The 22,914-nt window shown below is 36.3% G+C and overlaps 1 protein-coding gene across 3 annotated transcripts in view; it reads right to left on the reverse strand.

Annotated features, from left to right (window-relative positions):
* Nucleotides 1–22,914, reverse strand: part of ARMC8 (armadillo repeat containing 8) — a 137,444-nt gene that overhangs the window by 42,957 nt on the left and 71,573 nt on the right. For all 3 annotated transcript variants that reach the window (XR_014308471.1, XM_082719347.1, XM_082719348.1), the window contains 4 exons: nucleotides 7,891–7,973; nucleotides 7,495–7,576; nucleotides 3,707–3,793; nucleotides 706–798 (listed from right to left, as the gene is read on the reverse strand). Coding sequence is in view for 2 of the 3 variants with exons in the window: in XM_082719347.1 (XP_082575473.1) it covers nucleotides 706–798; nucleotides 3,707–3,793; nucleotides 7,495–7,576; nucleotides 7,891–7,973 (345 nt within the window). In the remaining variant the exon portion in view is untranslated. The remainder of the gene's footprint in view (nucleotides 1–705; nucleotides 799–3,706; nucleotides 3,794–7,494; nucleotides 7,577–7,890; nucleotides 7,974–22,914) is intronic.

The following is a 22,914-nucleotide window of genomic DNA, read 5'->3' on the forward strand; positions in this document are numbered from 1 at the left end:
CAATTATGCATCACTTCTGTTGCCCTGGGCAAGTTATTTAATCACTCTGTGCTTAGTTTACTCATCTGTAAAATATGAATACTCTCTAGCTTATTTCAGATCATTATAAAGAGCACAGGAGAAATGAAAAGGCTCTGTCAAGTAGGTAACTCTAGGCAGGTTATCAATACTTCTGATGAGAAAAATTTGTTTTTCCTAAATTAGATGTCCAATATTAAGACCTGTTTGCTTTTTTCTTTTTTTTAAAGATTTTTAAAATTTATTTATTTGTCAGAGAGAGACAAAGAGAGAGGGTGTGAGAGCGAGCACACAAGCAGGCAGAGTGGCAGGCAGAGGCAGACAGAAGCAGGCTCCCAGCTGAGCAACGAGCCCGATGCAGAACTCGATCCCAGGACTCTGGGATCATGACCTGAGCCAAAGACCGAGGCTTTAACCCACTGAGCCACCGAAGCATTCCCGGTGTCTGCTTTTCTTAATAATAAACAGGAGAACTGTGGCGCACAGTGGCCACATGCTAATATTCAAATCCAAAAGCTGAATACTAAGTGTTCTAGGTCCAAGGTCATTAGAGAACTGGGCCAAAATAGCAACATTTATTAAAAAGCAAATTTCAGACACTTCAAACAATACATTCTTTAGTTTTAACTTTGATAACAGCCCCATTCTCTTCACAAGTGATGAGTTATATAAGAAAGTAAAACATACCATTAAAGCCCAAATACCATTCACTCGCAATGCAGGATTTTCACTTTGGGTTAATCCACAAAGTAGTTCTACAGCTCCAGATTCTAAAATTGGCTGTGATTGGAAAGGAAAAAAAAAGCACAGTTTTAAAGTCAAGTTTGTGACTAAATGTGCATATACTCTGGCACTCTGCTTATGATTTCCTTCCTATTCTAATGCAATTCCAGGCAACTTCTGCAAAGCAGGAAGTGAGGTGAACATAAAAATTACCACAAAAAGGGCAAAAACAATTAGGTCTTTCACAAATTCACAACCCAAAATAGTCCCAGTCATTTCTCTTTTTTTCTGTAGCTCTGACTCAGGAGCTGTCCTAATTCTGTACATTCTGCACATGCCTTATGATTCCACTATCTAATTCTACACTCTCCTTCTTACTGTCCTTTGAGACACTCACTTCCTGTGTGGTGTACGGGTGTATCCCATGTGTTCTTTACAAGCTGGGACTGACAACATGGCTGGATTACATGGAACTTACATAACAGAACTATCTTCTTTTCCAGACTGTCAATATTATTCCAAATGTGCTGAAGAATCCATTTTTTAGAACTACTTTCAGGACTATCTCTCAATTGTACAAGCAAAACAGTTGTATACTTTTATGGTCCTATTACATTCTCCACCTAAAATACCTTTAGCCTAACCACTCATTTTATTTATGATCCTTGGCTGAAAACAGGGTTTGAAAATTTCTAAAAAATTAACACCTTTGAGGACTGATCTACTGTCACCAATGAATGCTTAAAAGGCCCTCTTTTCAAGTGGACTCTAGAATTGTCTTAAGCAATTCAGACTTACGTAGGGAGGAAAAGGGCAGTGACTTTGAAGATGCTATTTTGAAGGATACACATTTCTCTACTTGTACAAAGTGGTTTTGTTTCTTTTTAAAATTTTCTTTTTTGAATATAGTTCACACATGATGTTACTTTAGTTTCAGGTGTACAACATAATGATTTGACAGGTTTATACACTATGGTGTGCTCACCACAAGTGTAGCTACCATATATCACCATACAGTGCTATTATAATCCCTGTTATTCCCAAAACCTACTCATTCCGTAACTGGAAGCCTGTATCTCCCTCTCCTTTTCATCCATTTTGCCCATTTCCCCACCTCTCTCTCTTTTTTTTTTTTTTTTTAATTTTGAAGTTCAAACTTATGAAGTAGCAAGAAGTAGCTTCTACCATACAGTCTTTTCCTCAATTCAAAATTTTTAAATATTTTGTCATATTTATCATTACCTCTCTCCTTCTGCATGCCCACATCCACATTATTCATCTTTTCTGAACCACTTGAAAGTACAGCATATACATCATGCCCCTTTACCCTTAATACTTCAATGGGTATTTCCTAAGAACAAGGATATTCTCTTGGAATCACACAGCAGTTATCAAATTCAGAGATGTTAACATTAAAACAAGACTTTTATTAATCTATAGCCCATATCCCAATTTTGTCAACTGGACTAATAAGTGCTTTTATAGCATTTCCTTCCTCTCAGTTCAGGATCCAGTTTATTTTTAACATAAAAAAAAAAATCAATCATATTACTGACCCTATACCTGAGTCCATCTACCTTACTTCTAACCAGACCTTATCTAAATATGCAGAAAGTGGATCTGAGGCAATATGAATGCTGTTCAGAGTGATTAATGGTATAGTACTGACTGCAACCAGTTCATTACCATGCAAGGACCTCAACCACCAGAGCAGAGGAAAACAGATGGAAACTCTGGCATCCTGTCTAGACTTTCTTTTCCTTCAGAGTAACTATCAGTTTCTCTCCTTTTGTTCCAAGATTTCTGCTTGTTGAGTAACTGTCTCTGAATCTCCACCTTGCTACCAAATGCCATTCTAACTACCAGCCAGAAGACTACAGGTGTTACAGTGATGAAAGGAAATTCAACAAAAATGGAACTACTAAATAAAGGACAGTGTCTAAACCTCAGCTCACAACTGGGCAGACCAGAGATATTTTAACATGATGAAACTAACTCTGTAAGGTTCCCTCCCTCCTTTATTAAAGCTTATTGTAGTTTTCCCTAGTATAAAAACAATACATGCTCAAATACATTTATAAAATGTATAGAAGGGAAAGAACATCCCCATATGTAATCCCTCCCCAAACAACAATCTAACATTCAACATTAAAAAGATTATTTTCCTGGGGCACCTGGGTGGCACAGTTAGTTAAGCATTTGATTCTTGATTCTGGTTCAGGTCACGATATCAGGGTTGTGAGACTGAGCCATGTGATCAGCGTGGAGCCTGCTTAAGATTTTCTCTCTCTCCTTCCCTGTCTGCCCCTCCACTCACCCTCTTTCTCTCCCTCTCCCTTAAAAAAAAAAAAAGGGGTATAAAGACTATTTTCCACCAGTCATCACCCTGAAATGATTTATAATCCTGATTTACAAAACTGACCCTTAATTTATTCTTAATATATATAGTTTGAAAATAATCTACTACTTTTGTAATTACATTTGTAGTTGTAGGCAGTTTAGATTAAGTGTAAGCTATAGTATCTTTTAAATAAGTTTCACATGCCAGGCAGAAATGGGAGATTTGGAAATTAAACCATTTTAAAATGATTTTATTTGCACACACATCACAATATAATTCAGAAGTAGTTTTTTTTTTTTTTAAAGATTTATTTATTTATTTGAGAGAGAGAATGAATGGAGGCAGGGGAGAAGCAGAGGCAGAGGGAGAGACTCTTATGCAGACTCCCTGCTGAGTACAGAGACCCACACGGGGCTGGATCCCACGACCCTGAGATCATGATCTGAGATAAAACCAAGAGTCAGATGCTTAACTGACTAAGTCATCCAGGCAGATGTAGTATTTTACTCCAACAGTAGTTTTTATATGTCAATCCTGAAATTTCAAAGTCAACTACTATGAAAATTATATGATTAAACTCTAAGTAGACTGGGCCAAGTCTAGGAAGAGAAAATCGATACTAACCTCTTTGCTTGGAGAAAATTCAAGAAGAAGATTACATAGCATGGAAGATGCTACTACTAGGATTTCATCTGGTGCATTTTGTAAGACCTATGGAGTTTAAAAAAGGGATGCTATTAATGGTTTGGAATGATGGAAGCGAGATCATAAGAACAAATGAGAACCAAAAACAATTTATCTTTCAACTTGGCTTTTCATATTGGATAGTTAGGAAAGATCCACTTGTAATCATGTCAAACTTTACCTGGTGCTCTAATTATGACTAAGGCCCTCACACTATCTTGCTGGAGAAGCTACAGCCCCACTGCCAGGATGGGAGGTGCTGCACAGAAAGAGATAAACACATAAGTCAGCGAGGGGGTGCTCTGTATGAAAAGTGTGAACAGCACGGGACTGCTTTAGGACAAGTTAGTTAAATTTACCCCATCGTATCAGGCCACTTATGAAACCACAAATTGCCCCAGAGCCTGAAACATTCTGATTTGTGTATCTCTAGAAGGGCTTGTTTGACCAAAAGCAGGGGTGAATCAAGCTACTATACAGCTAGGGCAAGGTGGGGACTGGTTTTCAGGACTGGAATCTCAGCCCTGGTTCCAACCCTTCTTTTCACTTAGTAGATGTGTGAACTTGAGCTTATTTCTTAACCTCTCTGAGTCTTTGAATTGAAGAAAACAACACTTCCTTGACAGGAGTTTTTAAGATTAAGTGTGATATAGTGAATATTAAGGGAAGCAATATGACATGCGGGTGAAGAACACAGACCGCCTGAATGCAAATTTCAGCTCAAACACTAAATAAGTATATGAATTCCTTGGCTATAAAATGGGGACGATGGTATTACTGTGAGAATTAACATATAAAAAGATTTTAGAATAGTAACTGGCACATAGTAATGGCTATAAAAATAGAGTTTTTACAAAGGTAATTCATTGTTGTAATTGTTATCATCAGGCACGTAGATACAAAGCAAACTAACTGCCATGGACTCTCACTCAACTCAGAAGACAGCATAGCACAATGACAAATGTTAGTCACCATTAGCTGTTATCAGAACCTGTTGTTTCTAGATTCCAAGAGTGAAGGCTCATAACCACCACCACTTTTATGTAATATCCACTTTAACTAAATCTTCTGTATTTGGGATCAGATCAGGATCAGACTCATGATCCCAAAAGGAATCTTAGAAACTCTCTGTTACGCAAACTGGAAATGGATCATCACTAAAAACTTCAGAGAGTTAAATATATTATCTGCTTTCTTCAGCTAAATCAAGTCCAAAGTTCCCAAGTTAATAAGCAAGAATTATAAAATAGATAATAGTTATCTTAAGATACTGCATTTTAAACTCTCCTGTGAACTGTCAGCTAGTCGATGAAAATCGAAACTCATATACTATGAGTTTAGTTTATGGATCCTGATCGGTGTTTGTCACAACCCCTTCTGAGATCATACAACCCTTCCCTTCCTTTGCCGTGCCCTTCCTTTATCCCTCAGGTACTCACCCTACCCATTCTTTAAGGCCATCCCCACTCCAGAAGCCTTCTTGAAGCCCTTCCAGTCAGAAGTCTTCTCCTGGGACCCTTATTACTACCTACTATTCAAATTCCTTGTGCAGCCATGCCAATCTCCTTTTCTATTTACAAATTTAAGCTTCCTGAAGGACTACTCTATGGTCTAATTTATCCTGGCCCATATCAACTGAATGGCACTGCACAAAAGAGGTGCTCAATGAACATTTGTGAATTAAGAAAAATAATCATTTTCTAAAACTATACTACTTAGAATCATTGCTTGAAATAAGTGAGTGCTTACCAATGCAATTCAATTTAAAAATACTACTATTTTTGCTATATGGAGACTAATGTGCTTTTATCAACTTTTTTTTTAAAAGATTTTATTTATTTATTTGACAGAGAGAGATGACAAGTAGGCAGAGAGGCAGGCAGAAAGAGGAGGAAGCAGGCTCCCCGCGAGCAGAGAGCCCGATGCGGGGCTCGATCCCAGGACTCTGAGATCATGACCTGAGCCGAAGGCAGCAGCTTAACCCACTGAGCCACCCAGGCGCCCCTATCAACTTTTATTTTCCAATGAGATAACAATGATAAACTAAAACAGAATAGCTATCAAAATTTTAAAAGCATTTACTCAGTGCAATATAAGAGGACATTGAAATTCACAAGCTGACATCTAATACTGATCAAATAGAATTTCAACAAAATAAGGACCAAAAAAATCACAAATAAAATTTTTAATTAAAATGTAATGCCTACTCTTCTGTAGTTTGCTAACCAACAGCTGAAAACATGGCAAAGCAAAAAGGGGGGAAAATCAATAGACATGCAAATAGCCTTGAACTACGAAAAACCTAAAAGTATCTAGATAAATTACTGACTTACTTCCAAGCTCAAGCTTTTAGTATTATACTTTGTACAACAAGGTAGTATAGTTTGATAGTAACTATATTCACAGGTACCCAAGTATACAAAATCCTTCTAGATTGCCCACCAAACCTTAGTCCAGGTAGAACTAGCTAGAAACAGTATGTTGCCCCATTTCTGAGTCATACGATAAAGGGATAGTGTGCTGAGCAATTAGAGAAAATAGCTCCAGAGAAAATATTTGGAAGTTATTTTGGGAAATAGAAGAGCCTTAAAAAATTTTTTTGAGTGGACAGAATCCATAAATCAAGATTAAATTGTTATGCAAAAGTTATAATCTAAAATAAGAAAGAATGCCCATAGCAAAATAGCTTTCCTGAAGAGAGCACTGGTCCAGCTCTTTCTACCTGGTGATCATACCCCCAACACCCCTTCTACTACGGTCACGAAGACATCCTTATGCTTCCTTTACGGACCATGTGTAGTATTTCACTCATGCTACTCCTCTCTCTGGAAAATCTTCCTGCCTTCCTTTTTCCTTCAAAGTCCACTTCATATTTTTCCTGCCTGAAGCCTCCCCTGGCTATTTTCTACCACAATGATGCCCCTACTGTAACCCGAAGCTTTAAGATGAGGGCAAGAGCTCTGGAGTAAAAATATTCTAGTAGCCTCACTGTGCCTAAGAGATTTTCACAGTAGGTAATAAAGACCAAAAACCAAAACCAAAACCTTAAAAAATTTTGCTGATTAAATGCAACGTATATGGTCATTTAAAAAGAAAGAAAGAAAGAAAGGAAGGAAGAAAATAAGAAATTAAGAAAGAAGATGGACCAGAGACCAACTTGACCCACAGTTCTGTAATATATCAGGGAATAACATAAGCAGCAACCTAATGCCTCATCTAAGTCTTGATTCAGATTTATTTGACCTCAACCACTTTTTTGTTGTTGTTTTTGGCCCTCAAGGAAAGACCTAAGACCAAAGAAATTATTTTGGTGAAAGAGAAATAGGAGATAACATTGTGGTAAAAAATATCCAGGGATTGCCAAAAGATTAAGAACAGGTTATACCTTCCCATGACTGATTCCTTTCCTTTTTACAAGTAAAAATTACAAAGATTCTGGAAGAAGTCTAAAGTGTAATAGCAAACACACAGGGAGGTCAGATGAGTAACTAAAGTTTTATTTAATAAAAGAAAACTAGGCATCTGCTTCCCTGTCACACTTGAGATGCTGACCTTGGAAACATGTTCTACAGATCTAAAGATGCTTAAAACATCAGATCTGAGGAGGTGAGTATTCAAAATCTTTCACACAAAAAAATAGCCATACTCCCAGACCAGGGAGTATTATCAGCTACTTTGGCTCACTACAAAGGCTCTGTGGGAATGGGTGCTACTTGCTGGTTTCTTACCTTCATTAAAGGTTTCCACACAGCGTGATCCTGGAAACTGGTTCGAAGCTGCTGCACAGATCTAGATAAACTGTGCAAACATCTACAAAGAATAATCAAAATTAGCTTCAAAAGAAGCCAAAACTTTTACTTTTCAAACACACTGCTTTGGCATTTCACTAGTTACTAATATGCACGTCAAGTATATCTATAGACATTGTTAATTCAACTACTTCAGGACTTCATGGGCTTTCCAGGCTAGCTTCTCTGTGAAATGACGTTACACACTGCAGAAGTTTCACCCAAGAATACTTTTGAGTAACATTTGGATTCTGCGCTTACTTGGTGAAGGTCCGGAAAGGAAACAGGTTAAACACACGGCAAAGGGTTTTTATTCAGACCATTTAAAGCTCATACCTGACGGCAGCTAACCGCACCTTGACACTAGACTCAGACAAGCCAGTCACAATTCGGTCCATCATATTTTCAGTCTCAATGATCTGGAGAAAAAGGTTAATGCTGCATAAATAACAACACGAAGAGGACAAATTTCACTCTTGTAAATGCAAGTATGTTAATATCCATTAAAAGTTTAATGTTTTTAGCAAGAGTTTTTACCTCTGGAACAATCGTTTTGTGGTGTGGCAGACAGCTCATCAGAAAGGAAGGACTATCCACTAAGAACTTGCCAGACTGAACGACAGGCATGAAGGGGCAAATTATGTTTATTTTTTAAAAATACTTAAAACAGTAACTAGATGGCATAAATATTGCAGAGGTGTTACATAAACAGTATTGAGAAAAACTAAAAGATGTAACTGAGTTATCACTAGGCAGGTTCCTGCCAGAGTGAGATTCTAGAAAAATTATGGTTCACACTCAGCCCCTTATGAAATGCAACCTGTGGGTTTCTGACAGAGCCACCTTGTGGCTACCTTCTTACCAAGCAAAAGGAAACTAAGTTAAATATTTTGAAAAGTAATCCTTGCCATCTTTTTACTGTAACACTAACTCCTGTTACATTTAATCACCATAGTCACAATTTTTTTTAAATTTAAAAATAAGATAGCATGTAATTTTCCTTCATTAAGCAATAGACAGATACAAAATAAATATTATGTGGAAGAAATTAAGCTTAATTTGTGTGGTCCTATAGAAAAACCACCTATTAGAAAAAAAGCTAATACAATCACAACCAAAATGTTAACAAAAACAACTAACATTTGTTAAGTACATCAATGTGCTGAGCATTGTGCTACTACGCATATTACATGATCTGATTTAACCCTCTTGCAGGCATTATTATAATTATTCTCATTAGCCTGTTAGGAAACTGAAGGTTCTAGATGATAGAGTTTGCCTGGGATCACAAAGCAGAGAGGAACTCAGGCATCTGACTCCAGACTCCTGATTCTTAGCTATGCTTGTAATACGGCCCTGGTTAGAGAACTGTGCTCACAAGGTAGTCCCCAACATGAGTGACAACGTTAATGTGAGTCATTACTCCCACCTGGAAAATACCTCGCTGGGAGGTATGGGGAGATCACCTGGGGAGCTCCTTAAGCTGTAGTCCTCTTACCCCTTCCCTTCCTTAAACAGACACAAGGCTCTGCTCATCTCTCATTCTACATATGACAATGCTGGTACTTCAAAATCAGCTTGATATTCCCTAATCTAAAATTCTTTATTCCAAGAACAAAGTCGTGGTGGGGGTGGGAACACAAGATTATCCTCTGAGCGCTAAGAAATGTTATTAGGCTGGCTCCAGGTGCTTAGGAAACCTGGACATGACCAAGAATTTAATGAAGCTTCTGGATAATGTTTATTGGCCACATCCAACCAAAGATGTAAATCTGCCAAGGGTCAGGACAAGGGTAGCAATCATTAGGCATATAGATTTGCTCTATGATCCTGACCAAATTATTTGACCTCCGTGGGCCTTCAGTAAAACGAGGGGCTAGAGCAATTATTATTCTACCTCCAATCATTTGCAATCAGCATGTAAAGAAAAATCATGTTTGCCTGGGCAAAACTATCATGTTATCCAGAAGCAACATGGGAAGGTAGAGTAGAAGAGACGAGACAGTACAGGCCTAGTTAGATAAGGAGTCATAAATCAGGGAGCAGGCTAGACTAAGGGCAAATAGGGCACAGCTCCTATTTACAAGGCCACATTTATTTATTCAGTAAATATGTGAGTGCCCACCAAATGCGAGGCACAGTTTTAAATCTTGAAGATAAAATGGTGAGGCAGAAAAGCCCCTGTTCCCACCAAACTTACAGAGTAGGTTAAGCGAGTGCAATGAACTACTGAATGAGTGCTACAGCACTTGCTGTTAGCAAAAGCACTTTAGGAATGACAGGAGCAATAGGGCTTAAGGCAGACAGAATGAATTAAGTGTCCACAAAGGTAAGTGGGAAAAATACCCACTCTCAGAATGCTGGGAAATGGCCATTAATGACCATACCAGACAATACTGAGGCTTAGGCCAGCAGACAGTGGGGAACTATGTAAGCAGCCAATCATTATATAGAGCACAGTTTCATGCTTTAAGTTTCCTGGGGGTGTGGGAGCTAGTATTCTGGAGCTAGAGAATAGCTATAAACTGGCTGGTAAACCTTTCCCCTAATTTAGGATATAAAACAGTAGGACTATTCGGAGGTATTTTTCTCTTTCAGGCACAAGGTGACCCTTCTTAGGTTACAATCTATCAAAAAACGTCTACAAGTAGGAGGCCTGGATTTGTATTCATACTTGTTGTGGAGGGACTTTAGTAACCCTGCCAACATCTTGGAAAGCCCATTACTTGAATGACTGGCCCACCTTTTCTATCAAGATACCAGTCTGGGAGCAAGAGGGTGAAAATAATGCAAAATCAGAATGTGAACCTAGGATTCCAATCCAAAAAGGTATCCTGAGAGGCTATGTGAATGAGCAACATAATCTAACTGTGATTTTGTATTCTTTAGGGTATTCAGATCATCTGGTAAGGGATAAAGGAGCAATACAGTGAACACACTGACCAAAATAAAGATTAAAATGAGATTACAAAGCAGAGAAAGGTTTGGAATCACATTCAGAGAAAAAATTTTTAGGTCAGCTGGGAAGGAGTTGGCAGTGGCTGTTGCCATAGATCTCTGACCCACTGAAGGTCTAACAGCACCAGATAACTTTTTAGACCTGGGTTGGAAAGGCAAGCACAATAAAACTTGCTCTCCATGGGACATTTTTTTTTTTTAAGATTTTATTTATTTATTTATTTATTTGACAGACAGAGATCACAAGTAGGCAGAGAGACAGGCAGAGAAAGAGGGGTAAGCAGGCTCCCTGCAGAGCAGAGAACCGACGTGGGGCTTGATCCCAGGACCCTGGGATCATGACCTGAGCTGAAGACAGAGGCTTAACCCGGTGAGCCACCCAGGCGCCCTCCATAGTGCCTTTTAACAACTATACTGGGCTACAAAGCCTTGATAATGACAGCCAAGTCCTAGCCCCTGTAAAGGATCTTAGGTCTTTCCAGAATACAAGAACAATGTCAAATAAAGTTTCAAATTGTTCTGCCTCATGGTTCTGGTTGGAGATTCCTCAGCCACAGTTCAGCAAACTTGCCCTGTGGCATAGCTTATTGAATTTGCTTTTTAAAAATAAATAAATAAATAAAAAGGAAGGAAGGGAGGAATAAAAGGAAGAAGGAAGGGTGGGCAGGTGGGCGGGCCCTCTGTTACACAGACACTGTGCCTGGCCAGGAGTATAAGAGGTGGACTGAATCTTCAGAGTGGAGGCACCCTTTATCTCTGCTATTCTAGTGGATTGGGTTGCAAATTTAACTACAGAATTAAACCACATAAAAATGCTGCATCATAAACTGATGAAGTTTTAGGTTAATGGACTAGGCGCTAAGTTCTCTCTCTGCTGGTGTCTTTAGTGCTCATGACTATATATTTTTGCTAAGCTTTTTTCTCTGACACTGTAGCTCTTTGCAGGGGTAGAAAAGGTCCCTGTCATTGGGACAGAAGAACCCTATGGCCTGTGAGAGAAAAGGGCAGCAGGCTAGAGGGTCATGGGGAAAATGCAGAATCCAGATAATCCTAAGGTTCATGGCACACATTGGAATGTTCATAAGATGAAAATGGCGTTGACTTACAAAGGAATTCCCTAGCCCTCCATGAGTCCTACTGGACTCATACCTTAGCTGTGGCCAAGTCATATACCACCCATTCCTGAGAGCCTAAAAAGAACTGGAAGAATCAGAGTTAAAAATAAGGCCCAACTATTCTCCCAGCATGAATGAGGATGAAGCATTTTCCAGGTATTAGCAACTTCAGATTGGACCTTGAACTGTGATCAAAACAGGTCGAGCAGAGAATGTAAAAACCAGGCAAATTCTTACTGGTGTCAAGAAACTTCTCAAACAATTCAAAGTGGGTTGACTTGGGGTCAAGGGAGTTGGGACTGTAAAACAGGCATTTTCTTAACATCAATTACTTATACTAATGTGCACAGTGGTCAGGCAAATACAATTCCAGGTAGGCTTTTGTGAAAGGTTCCCAGAAAGTCTTCACAAAAAATGACAAGAGAGAACTGGCTAGAAAGAGTAAAGACTTGGAACTGAACTAAGATTTAAGTGGATAAGGTAGCAAATCCAGAAAATCTAGTTACAGGAGCAGAGACTAAGCAGCCAAGCAAGATGCAGAACAGGGAGGTCAGAAAAAAGAGTAGGTCTGGCAAGGAAAAAGGATCTACAATGGACACTGCACCCTGTTGGGTATGGATGGCAACCCTTTCAATTCATAAGTGTCAATGTAGACAAGTCCCAGGATACAAAGTTGAGTCTTGCTGACCAGGGGTCACCTATTTAAGGTCCAGCTCCTCATAAAACATCTTTTTTTGAGCAGATGAGCTCTATGAACACAAGGTCTGATGTCAGTATAGTCAAGAGACTGGTTTTAGAAACATGGTAGAGGAAGGAGAGGGGTTATGAGATAACAAGTTAGATGCTAGAGTGAGATAAGCATGTACAACTAGCTTATCCAGTAGCCTGAATAGAATCAATAGGGGCCTGGGGATCCAAACTTAAAAATGGAAAACCAAACTTTCCCTAGGTTTTAGGAAGTGGCCATACTGATTTTATCAAAAAATACTTAACTAAAAGACACGGTGCCATGTATATAATGGAAATGCACTTAATATTTCTAATTCCTGAGTACATCCTTATACCCATTCCTTTATTAAAACAGAAGAGCAAAAACAAATACACCCCAACAGTATACGGCCTTCCACAAATCAACCTAGGGGCAGCTGCTATGCTTTCCTAGAGAGGTTCACCTGGGAACCCAAATCCTCAACTGCTTTCTTCTCAATGCCACTGATGGCAGCAGACATAACTATCCAAAGGAATTAAAAATATGTATAGTTAGGTTTTTAATTGAGTAATGTTAAAATCTTAAGGGGTTTTAGAAATAAACTCCTCCTCAGTTCATCAATGAGGTCTTTGAAATTAAAAAAGATTAAGTCCCTGGTCAAGGTTCTCCAGGCAAACTGGGACAGTGGTAGGGCTCCACTGGGTTTTCTTACTAATAGTGTGAGGTCCATTTCACTTGCTGTACTAAAGGATGAAATTTTTGCTTAACCTTAGTAACTAAATTGAGATCTGACTTGGAAAACTGGGAGAAAAGTAGTTAAAAAGTTACCAGTACTTAGAAAGAAAGAAAAGAAAAGAAAAGAAAAGAAAAGAAAAGAAAAGAAAAGAAAAGAAAAGAAAAGAAAAGAAAAGAAAATGTTATCAGTACTGTGGAAACTACAGCCTATATGCTGACATCCTAGGCTGATAAAAATTAATATACTATACAAGAGAGGTCATCATTAATAAACTGAAATGACAAAGGTACAATTCATAGGGCCCCCAAAGAGAGAGAATAAAAATCAATGATTCAGCTTTAGTTGGGGGTAAAAATGCCAAAGGTGGGAGAGAATGGAAGCCAATGAAGAAAAGGTAAGCCAAGGAAACACTGTGAAAAAAGCCACAAGAGTGAGTTCCACTGATTTTTCAACTCAGTTCCCTGATGACTTGATCTCCATTCTAGAATCAGTGTCGAGCTTCTGTAGATACTAACTAAACAGAATATTCTACTGTTCTCAGGCCATAAGCCCCATCTGTTCTGGATAAGAACTGTAGGCTTTCCCACCCACAGTCTATTCTATGTAGTATCTTTGCTGCTGCTGACATTTTCCTCAAGCAAATAGTTTTTTTTAAAAAAAGGGTAGTTTCTACCAAAGGCTCTTTTTTTCTAAAAGATACACAGCTTCTCTTAGGACAAATAGCTGATCAACCCATTATATTCCTGAGTCTCAGAAAACATTTTACGAAGTATTTCTTCCCTTCTCTCAGTCTTCCATTGCTACCCACTCCCACATTCATATCAAATTTCTCAAACTCCATGATCTTGGGACATAGAGGGTAGGAGGAAATAGTTAACTTCTCTCAGCCAGAGAAGTAAAAGCCAAAACATCCCAAGAGTTGATCTACAAGGCCTCCTTTTCATCCTTTTTCCTAAAGACACTGAATTAAATTAACATCTAACTCCTCTTACAGGCCAAATGGGAATGGTATCACTTCATTTTAGGAATGGAGGACAAAGAAGAGAGCTCGTTCTTGCAGTGGACATATTCTTAACCTTCTAGATTTCATTCTTGCTTTTAAGTATCTTTAAGTGGTATTTTGTAATTTGTACCTCAGGACCTTTTTCTCTTCTTAAGAGCTAAGCAACTTAAGTGTTCACTAATGTTAAATATTTAGAAGAAATACTGAAAGTTCTAAACTTCTCTACACTTTGGAAAGAAGTTGGCCCAATGTCTCCTTCTCATAAAACCAAACACACCGTGTCAGAAACACTTATGACATCTAAAAATAAATCAATACTTTCTTAAAAAATATTTCTCTACATATAAAAGTTCAAAAGTTCAATTTTAAAAACTCAACTATCAGCTTAATGGCAAAACAAAACATAAATAGCTGCTGAATTCTATTCTTTCATTTTAGCACATAAATAAAACCATTAAAAAAGTTACTTTAAATAACAGGACTAGAAACTTCCCCTCCACCTTTTACTGTTTTCCAGGGATCTGATAGAGGCACTGCCCCAAGAACTGTGCAACACAATGGCTCTGTTCAATCCCTACTCCTCTATATACACAGCTGTGTATGCAACAGTCTTAATTATCCTATAGGTTGGCTGGCTGAATTTTCACGTCCAGACTTACACAATTGACTCATAAATACAAGCACAGCATCCACTATTTGCCAGGTAATGCTTCTATGGAGTTTATAAACATTGTTTGACAAGGGATAACTAAGAAGATACAAGGATTTCAAAATGTTGCTTTAAGTTTAAATCTATTCCATAAGGAAGCTATCTACAAAATTAAATGCTGTAACAGTACTTTGGTTATATCATTCATTCTGGATGCTTCTAGGACATTAGTTTATACTGTGATCACGTCTAGACAGTGCCCTTAGAAAAACATTTCCAACTGATATAGAACAGAGATATGAAGATTCTTCATTCTGTGGGTCAAAACTTCTGAAACAACTTATTTTAATATTTTAGAAGGAGGTGAGAATGCTTTCAAATACTCTTATTTTAGATGAGACTATTATATAAGATATATTATCTAAATAATATATAATGTAAATAATACATATTATACTATGACATACACTAATTATTATATAATGACTCTTCCAGATTCATTCAGAATAGGCTATTTTAATTACAGCCATATCTTAATCGTATGTGGCTGTACCAATCATGGCAAAACTGGCTTTCAATGTGGACAACACTTTATCACACACGAGGCTCTGGAATTATTATGTAGCAATTTAGTGTCTCATCTCCTTAACTACTTTAAATTGTGAGCTCCTAAAAGGTACACACCAGTGTTCTTTATTCCTGGACACACAGGAGGAGGTACATATTGTAAATGCCAGATGAATAAATGGGAATAATAAAAGCAACTCACTGCCTACTTTGTACCAAAAGCCATGTGAGAAAATAGACACGTTTTTCTCAATCTGATGCTTTGTAACCAGCTAATAAAAGCTATTAAGTTCTCTCAATTCACAGCATTTTCTTTTTCAACTACTTTGACTATTGCATTCTCCTGTGAGTTTTCTTGCCATTTCATACCATAATTTGGCTCTAGTAATGGTATTTAACTTTACATGAGTAAAGTAACAGTTCACAGCATGGGCTTTGGAGTCAGAGACTGGGATAGAATGTAGGTGGTGTCACTATCTGGGTGGCCTTGGTCAAATTGCTTATTTCCTGATCTGCAACAGCTATCTCAGAGGGTTATATGAGGTTTAAAGGAGATAACGTGCTAATGCCTATCACCATGTCTAGCACATAGTAAATGCTCAATAAATGGTAGCAGTTATATTAAAATTAAATTTCCTAAACAGATTATCTGATATTTATATCTGAGTTATGTAATTGTTCTATGCCCCCATACCACATAACCCAATGCTTCATGTCACAAAGGTTGAATAGACGTTTTCTTAATACACACACTGGACCTTTATTTTTCTCTTTGACATAGTGAAATATCTTATTCAGGCAACTTTGCTGACCATTACACAGAATATATAATGTTTCCTACCATAAACCAATGTATAGCTATTATCCAATTTGTCTGGGGTCCGTTATATGCCAAAATCATTCAAACAAGGGAATCAGCACGTAGAAAAGTATCCAGTGACCATGACATATCATCAACACTTGATGATGCTTCTCTTTCAGGAAGTTAGACAATTGATCTTACCCTCCCCTGACTTTTGTGTGGCCCCATTTCTTTCTACAGTCCATTACAAAGAGGCAAACAGGAAACACAGTTTTTCACCTAACTGGTTTATGATCATTTATATTTAGCTATGCATTATTAGCACAGGGTGGGCAAACTTATTTTAGGCTTTGTGGCATATGATTGTGTTGCCAACTACTCAACCTGCCACTGAAGGGTAAAACAGCCACAGGCAACAAAGAAACAAATCAATATGGTTATATTCCATAGAATTTTATGAATATTTTATCAACTAGACTTCAATAAAGCTGACAAAAAGTAGAAAAAAAGTTTATGAATACAAATTTGAATTTATTTCTCAAATGTCAGGAAATATTCTTTTGATTTTTTCCCACCAACCATATAAAAATGCAAAAACCATTCTGAACTGGCAGGTTATAGATTATATTACATAGGTGTTAAGTACCTACAGGGTACAGTTTGCCAAGCCCTGTGCTAGCATTTATAATCATGGGAAAAAGTGTAAGAGCAATGGTCCTGGTTCATCACAAACTCAATTTTCTCAAGGTCTACTATTCCACAAATATTGTATCATCATAAACATTTCATTCATTTCCACACAGAACATTCTGAAAACTAATTTTAGTTCCAAAAATCTAATATATTAAGATCATATTTTAACCCATCTCGTGGTTTTCATCTGTCTTAGATTGTAAACAACAAAATAACCAACTTGTACTTCACATTTTAAGAACAAGAATTATAATTAATGATTTATGCAACTACAACAACACAAATAACATAATATTCAATTTTATGTCCCCACTTAATGAAACTCAAATAAAAATCCATTACTTGATTATATAAATACCTCTATTATGTATATAGCATTATCACTCCCAGGTTTGCTTCTTTCAGTATGTTGAAGGCCAAGGGTCTCAATACTGTGGGCAAGTGGCAAAACCTGGTACGGTCATGGTTAACTCTAAAATTACTTACCATTATGAAAGAATGTTGCAGAGTTCATTTAAAATTCTTTGGTAGATTAGCCTTAAGAAGATAACTAACAATTTAACCACAGATTAAGTCAAGGAATTCTGAATTCTGCATGAATTTGCTATTACTCAGTAGCAAAGCCAAGTCCTGAACGGTGCCACTTCTGTGGTACCGTCGAAAACTTTCAACATGTTCGTTTCAGGCGTTTGTTTCAACATGCAGGCTAAGGCTCAGAAATAATTCCTTGCATCTGCCCAATTTCATGGCAGAGAAATTTACAGAATTTTGACACTGTGACTTTTAAATGACCATTTAAAATTACTGAACTTTGCAAAAATATTTAAAAATAGAAATTCACGGTATAATTACACTGTTACCCAGAAAACCAACTAGTAATAAAATCTACCTACAACCCATGATAAAAATGTTCAAAAGTGAAATGCTTAAGTTTTTCATAGCAGAAAAATATAAGGAAAAACTAATCTATGTTTATCAATATATTTTAAAATCTTGTAACTTTAAAAATACAGAAGAACTTGTATTTGTTCAAAATTTGAACATATATGTTTGAGATATGATTTTATACAAATGATGATGCTTTGGAGAAATGACATCTGAGGCAATCATGGACAGTAGTACTTAGGTAACCAAAATCAAGTAAAACTTGGACTCCTCAATTTTCTGAAGACATCTATTACCTACGATTTTACCAATTATTGATATATATTGTAATATTCAACTTAACTCCAAGAAAATATTATATTTGGTGCTTTGGATACCATACTACAGCGATGGCATCAAATAGTTTTGAAAAACAGTATTTTAAATATGTTTTAAAATGTAAGAGTAAAAAGACATCTTCTCCTTAATGAGAGATGAACTAAAGAAAGGGCCTATGCTTCTGAAGTATAAATATTCTTTTTACTAGAATGAATAATAGTTTTGGAAATTTATAGCATAAGCATCACTATCTTCATTGCAAACTTTTTAAAAATTTATGCTCCAATGCTGTTTAGGTTTTTCTAAGACACTTCAAAATATATATTTATTTTTACTCTTCCAATTAAGTCATTTAAGATATTCTAACAAATGCTTCCTTTTATTGAGCACTTACAGTCACCCTGCTAAATATTTTAAATACTTTAGATCTCATCCTCACAATGACCCTGCAGATATAACTTCCTTTGCTGGGAAAAAGAGGGTAGAAGACAAATTCTCCTTCTTTGTTTTCCTTTTTTTTTCTTATTTTCTCTGCCTTAAAAAACAAAACAAACAAACAAAAATCCACTGTTCAGTTGGGAAAAGAAAAAACATTTCACCCTTGGCTACTGTCTTTACATTTATCATGTAAAAAACATCTGTGACTGGATGATTTTTTTCCACCCCAAGGGAAAAAAAACTTAAGAGTTCATGTTTTCAATTCTTGAAAATATAAAAGGCATTTAGAAAACATTAAAAATAACAAAAATATTAAATTATTAATTTCTAACTTGATTCAAGGATAGCTATATTGATATCACCATGTTCATTTTAATTAGTTCCCAATAATTCTTTGAACCCCTAGCAAATTCTTACTGTTCATTTCTTACTTTTCTCTGACTTACTGAGATTTTATTATAAATGCTGAATTTTAAGGCTGTGTTTTACTGCTCTTGATCTCACCTCTGCTTTCCACTGGACAATGTTTCTACAATGTAGGAAGTTCAATCAATCAATGTAGAATCAAATTACTAATCATAAAAAATCCGATATTCAGATAGTATTTTATACAGACATGTATAACTTGCAGAATAGATTGATTTCTAAGAGGCTAATTCCTATAAACCAAATCATATCTTTATCCCTACAGGAAAAAAACAAAAATTGGTCCAGATTCACAGTTGTGAATGCTATAAATATTTTTAAACTCATACATTTATATATCAAAAGAACCCCTAAGAAATAATAGTAAAAACCATTTCAAAATTAAACTACCATACCATAAAACATGTTCTCTTTGATCTATTATCAAAATGAAAAGACACACACTTGGAATTGTCTGCCTCTTGAAAAATGGGAGTTTCTTACATTTTCCCTATGCTAAATGTAGTGAATCCCCTTGACTATATGGTCAGATAGATTCCCTGTATTTTAAGGCTCATCTCTTTACAAACCTGTGTAACTACTAATAAAGTTATGTTAAGTTCTCAATGCAAAAACACCCATGTATAATTGGATTAAGGGTGCTTAATGCAATTTTACAATATGGTTCACTCATCCATTTGTCCATTCATTCATTTTTTTCATCCATTCTTCAAATATGTATTAGTGCCAACTATGCACCTGGCAATGTTGTAGATGCTGGGAATACAGTGATAAGCAAAACATAAAAAATCCCTGCCCTCAATAGAGCTTACATTCTAGTTCCTCAAAATGGATCTACAGCTAAAATATAAGCATTCAAAATGCAAGAGGAAAACTTTCTGTAAGGCTCCATCAGTCAGATATCTCAAAGAAGCAAAGGCTACCATAGTACTACACTTAACATTTGTAATGTGCCTTACTTTTACCAAAAATAAAAATCACACCATGTTAAGTTTATTAACTTCCTTGAATTTTAATTTATATTTACTACTTCGAGTTTTCCTCAATTTACACTTTCTCTTTCTGATAAATTCTACTAGTTACTTGAAGAGCATAAAAGTCAAACAATCCTTTCAAATTTCCAACCTAATTGATGATCAACAGATATTTATCAAGTGATAGTCTTCTTAAGAGCCATTTTTTATTATAAAGGACTTGGCTTCACAATTATAGGACTGTTTGCCACTGCTGCCTCTGAAGGACTTAACCACTGACTGGAGTTTTGACTGGGAATGGCAGTATTTGAAGTAATCTTAAGTATCTTAACTTCTTTCTTTTGTTACTGTCCCAATAACCTAACATATGCTTCTTAGTCAGCATTAACATGTGGTTAAGACCATCATTAGAAACTAGACTTTGCCCATGGCAGATATTACAGCTAATCTTTACCTGGCATTGCTGCCAGTACACTTAATGTGCCCTGGACCCTTCTTCCACTGAGCTCTCAATTGCTGCCTCTGCCCTTGCTTTCTCCAACCAAAATCTTTCAATTATTCTAAGTTGAGTATGGCCAGACCACATCTGTTGTCAAGCTCAGTGGTTCTTCATCTTTCTTTGGGCTTCTCCCTCCTTATGTCAAAGCCAAGAGTAGTATTGACCACTTCCAACTGCAGATTTTTCCACCCTCCTTCACTTTCTAATAGGGCACTGTGGGAAACTGGGAAATTTGTAAGTATACCACAGAGTGATAAAGGATGCAAAGCCAGGAATCCCAATACCAACTTTGCTCTGCACAGAAGGATACTAAAAGATTCAAGCATATTAAAGGAAATGCCACTCTGTGTATGGTTTCTGTATTTTCATTTCTATATTTATTCAACAAATATTTATTGAGTGCTTATTAAGTTCCAAGGATTGTTATACAGATGGTTTCTTTTAATGGGAATACACTATCACCACTCCAACGCAGGAGTGGTAAATTTCTGATCTACAGGTCATGTTCAGTCCTTAGCTCCATTTTTTCCAGCCCAGAGAGAATGATCAAGAAACAAAATCATGACAGGGTTTTAGAAGTCTTCAGAAGCAAGAAGACAGACTAAATCTATGACGAGAGAAGGCCTGTATCTTTTTCCTTTATTACTGTGTACCTGTCTCTACCTCTTTACTCTGGTTTTCTCTTCTTCATTTTGCCTCACTTCTTTAACTGGCCATTTTAGGGTAATGGGATATATAGATTATCTCCTGTATTTAATGAATCGCATTCTCATTTTTCATTTAAAAGGCAGACCAATTTAACATTTCATATTTTTATCCTAAACAAAAAGGCTTTTCATTGCTTTTGTTTGGAGGAATGGGGAAGTCTACAGCCCTTGAAATTTCTTTCACAGAGTCTCCACTCATTAATTCAAGTAAACTGAAATTCCATCTCAACAAGCATAAATATTGCATTAAAAAATAAAACAATAATAAACATTGTCTTCAAGAATCTACACAAAAAGGGAATACAATCAAAGTTTATAAGGCATAAGTATAAAAGGTAATTAAATATTTCATGGAGAAAGTAAGTAAAAATCTATCCAGATAATTATTTTAACAAAGAAATGGAATAGAAATAAATGCATTCAAAGGAAGAGTTATCATTTTACCATTTTTTATACACTGAAAATAAAGATTCCCCACTCCTAAGAACCATTTTCATGCAGTTTTTATCACAAATTATTTTATATTTTTCATTTTACAATTTCTCTCTTCAGTAGTTGCTATAAACTGTAAATTATTCAAACACTTAATTTCCCAGATTAAATATCTTCCTAAAAACTCTATAAATCCCCATTACAGAAGAATGTCACAGTATCTTTTCTTTACCACACAAAAAACTATAATAATTATAACTTGTTCTTTATTTGTCATCTTTCTACAGAAGTTATCAGGATTAAGCCTTACCAGTAAATTATACACATTATGAATACAAGTTTTAATACTGATCAGACTATTAACGTTGCAAGTATTTCTAGAACATGATATCACAAATTAAGTCATTAATTCCAAAACAACAGTTTATTAACAAAAAAGTACAAAGAAGTACAAATGGACATCCTATTTCCCCCCATTATGGTCCATCTATCTATCTCCCTTTCAGTCCATGGCACAGCCTTCTTGAGCTACAAGAATAGGTAAAATACTTCTCTTCCCAATGGGCCTAATAACCATCTAAAACCAAATCATTATGTATTTAAGTTATACAGTCCATGTCAATTTTTTAAAAAATGTTTTATCTATATAAGTTGCTATAAAAGCCTCTTCCCCTGCAATATACCATGTACCTAAGCTGAATGAAACATATCAATATCAACATCCAGAAATCATGCTTACACACAGGGAATATCAGATCATTAGTATATTTGCCTTGAAGTAACAGATTACAAATGAAAGAAGTGTCAAAAAGGATTTTCATAGATATTTACTAAACACTTCAAGTCAGAAACATCTTGTTAACTGAACTAAATTGAGATACATGGAAAGCATTCAGTTTAGTCGTGTTTTTTGCACTGATTTATAAATCAAAGCTACTCACATATCTAATCTCTCTGGTATTATTTCAATTTTCTTCAATAATGGTTCCTTTCCAATTTATTTCAAATAAACCTACAGTTTTCCCTATTTCTCTCTATACAAGCCCAAAGTACTTCTCTGAATCATGGTAAATTCCCAATACTTTTTGATTTTCCTCACAGGGCTTTAGATGGGAGTATAATAAATCACCATGTTTCAGTAAATAATGCCCTCTTTCTGCTATAATTCATCAAGAGAGATTATGTGGATCAATTTACTGATGTTCCTAAAAGCCATGTATAAAATTTATTAGATGATGTATTTTTTTTTGAGTGGTAAGCTCTAGCCTTTTGGTTTGTGGAGGCAGCCAGGTCAGAGCTTATCACTTTCCTTTAGTCCCTGCTTAGAACTACTGTATAAAGAACACGAGTTCAGTGTTAGACTAGGCTGTAGTAACATAAGGTGCTAGACCAGTGACACATTTTTTTGGGAACTGGAAAATTCAGATGACCACTCACTAAACATAAAAT

Source organism: Mustela nivalis, assembly GCF_964662115.1.
Source record: "Mustela nivalis genome assembly, chromosome: 1".
NCBI lineage: Eukaryota > Metazoa > Chordata > Mammalia > Carnivora > Mustelidae > Mustela > Mustela nivalis.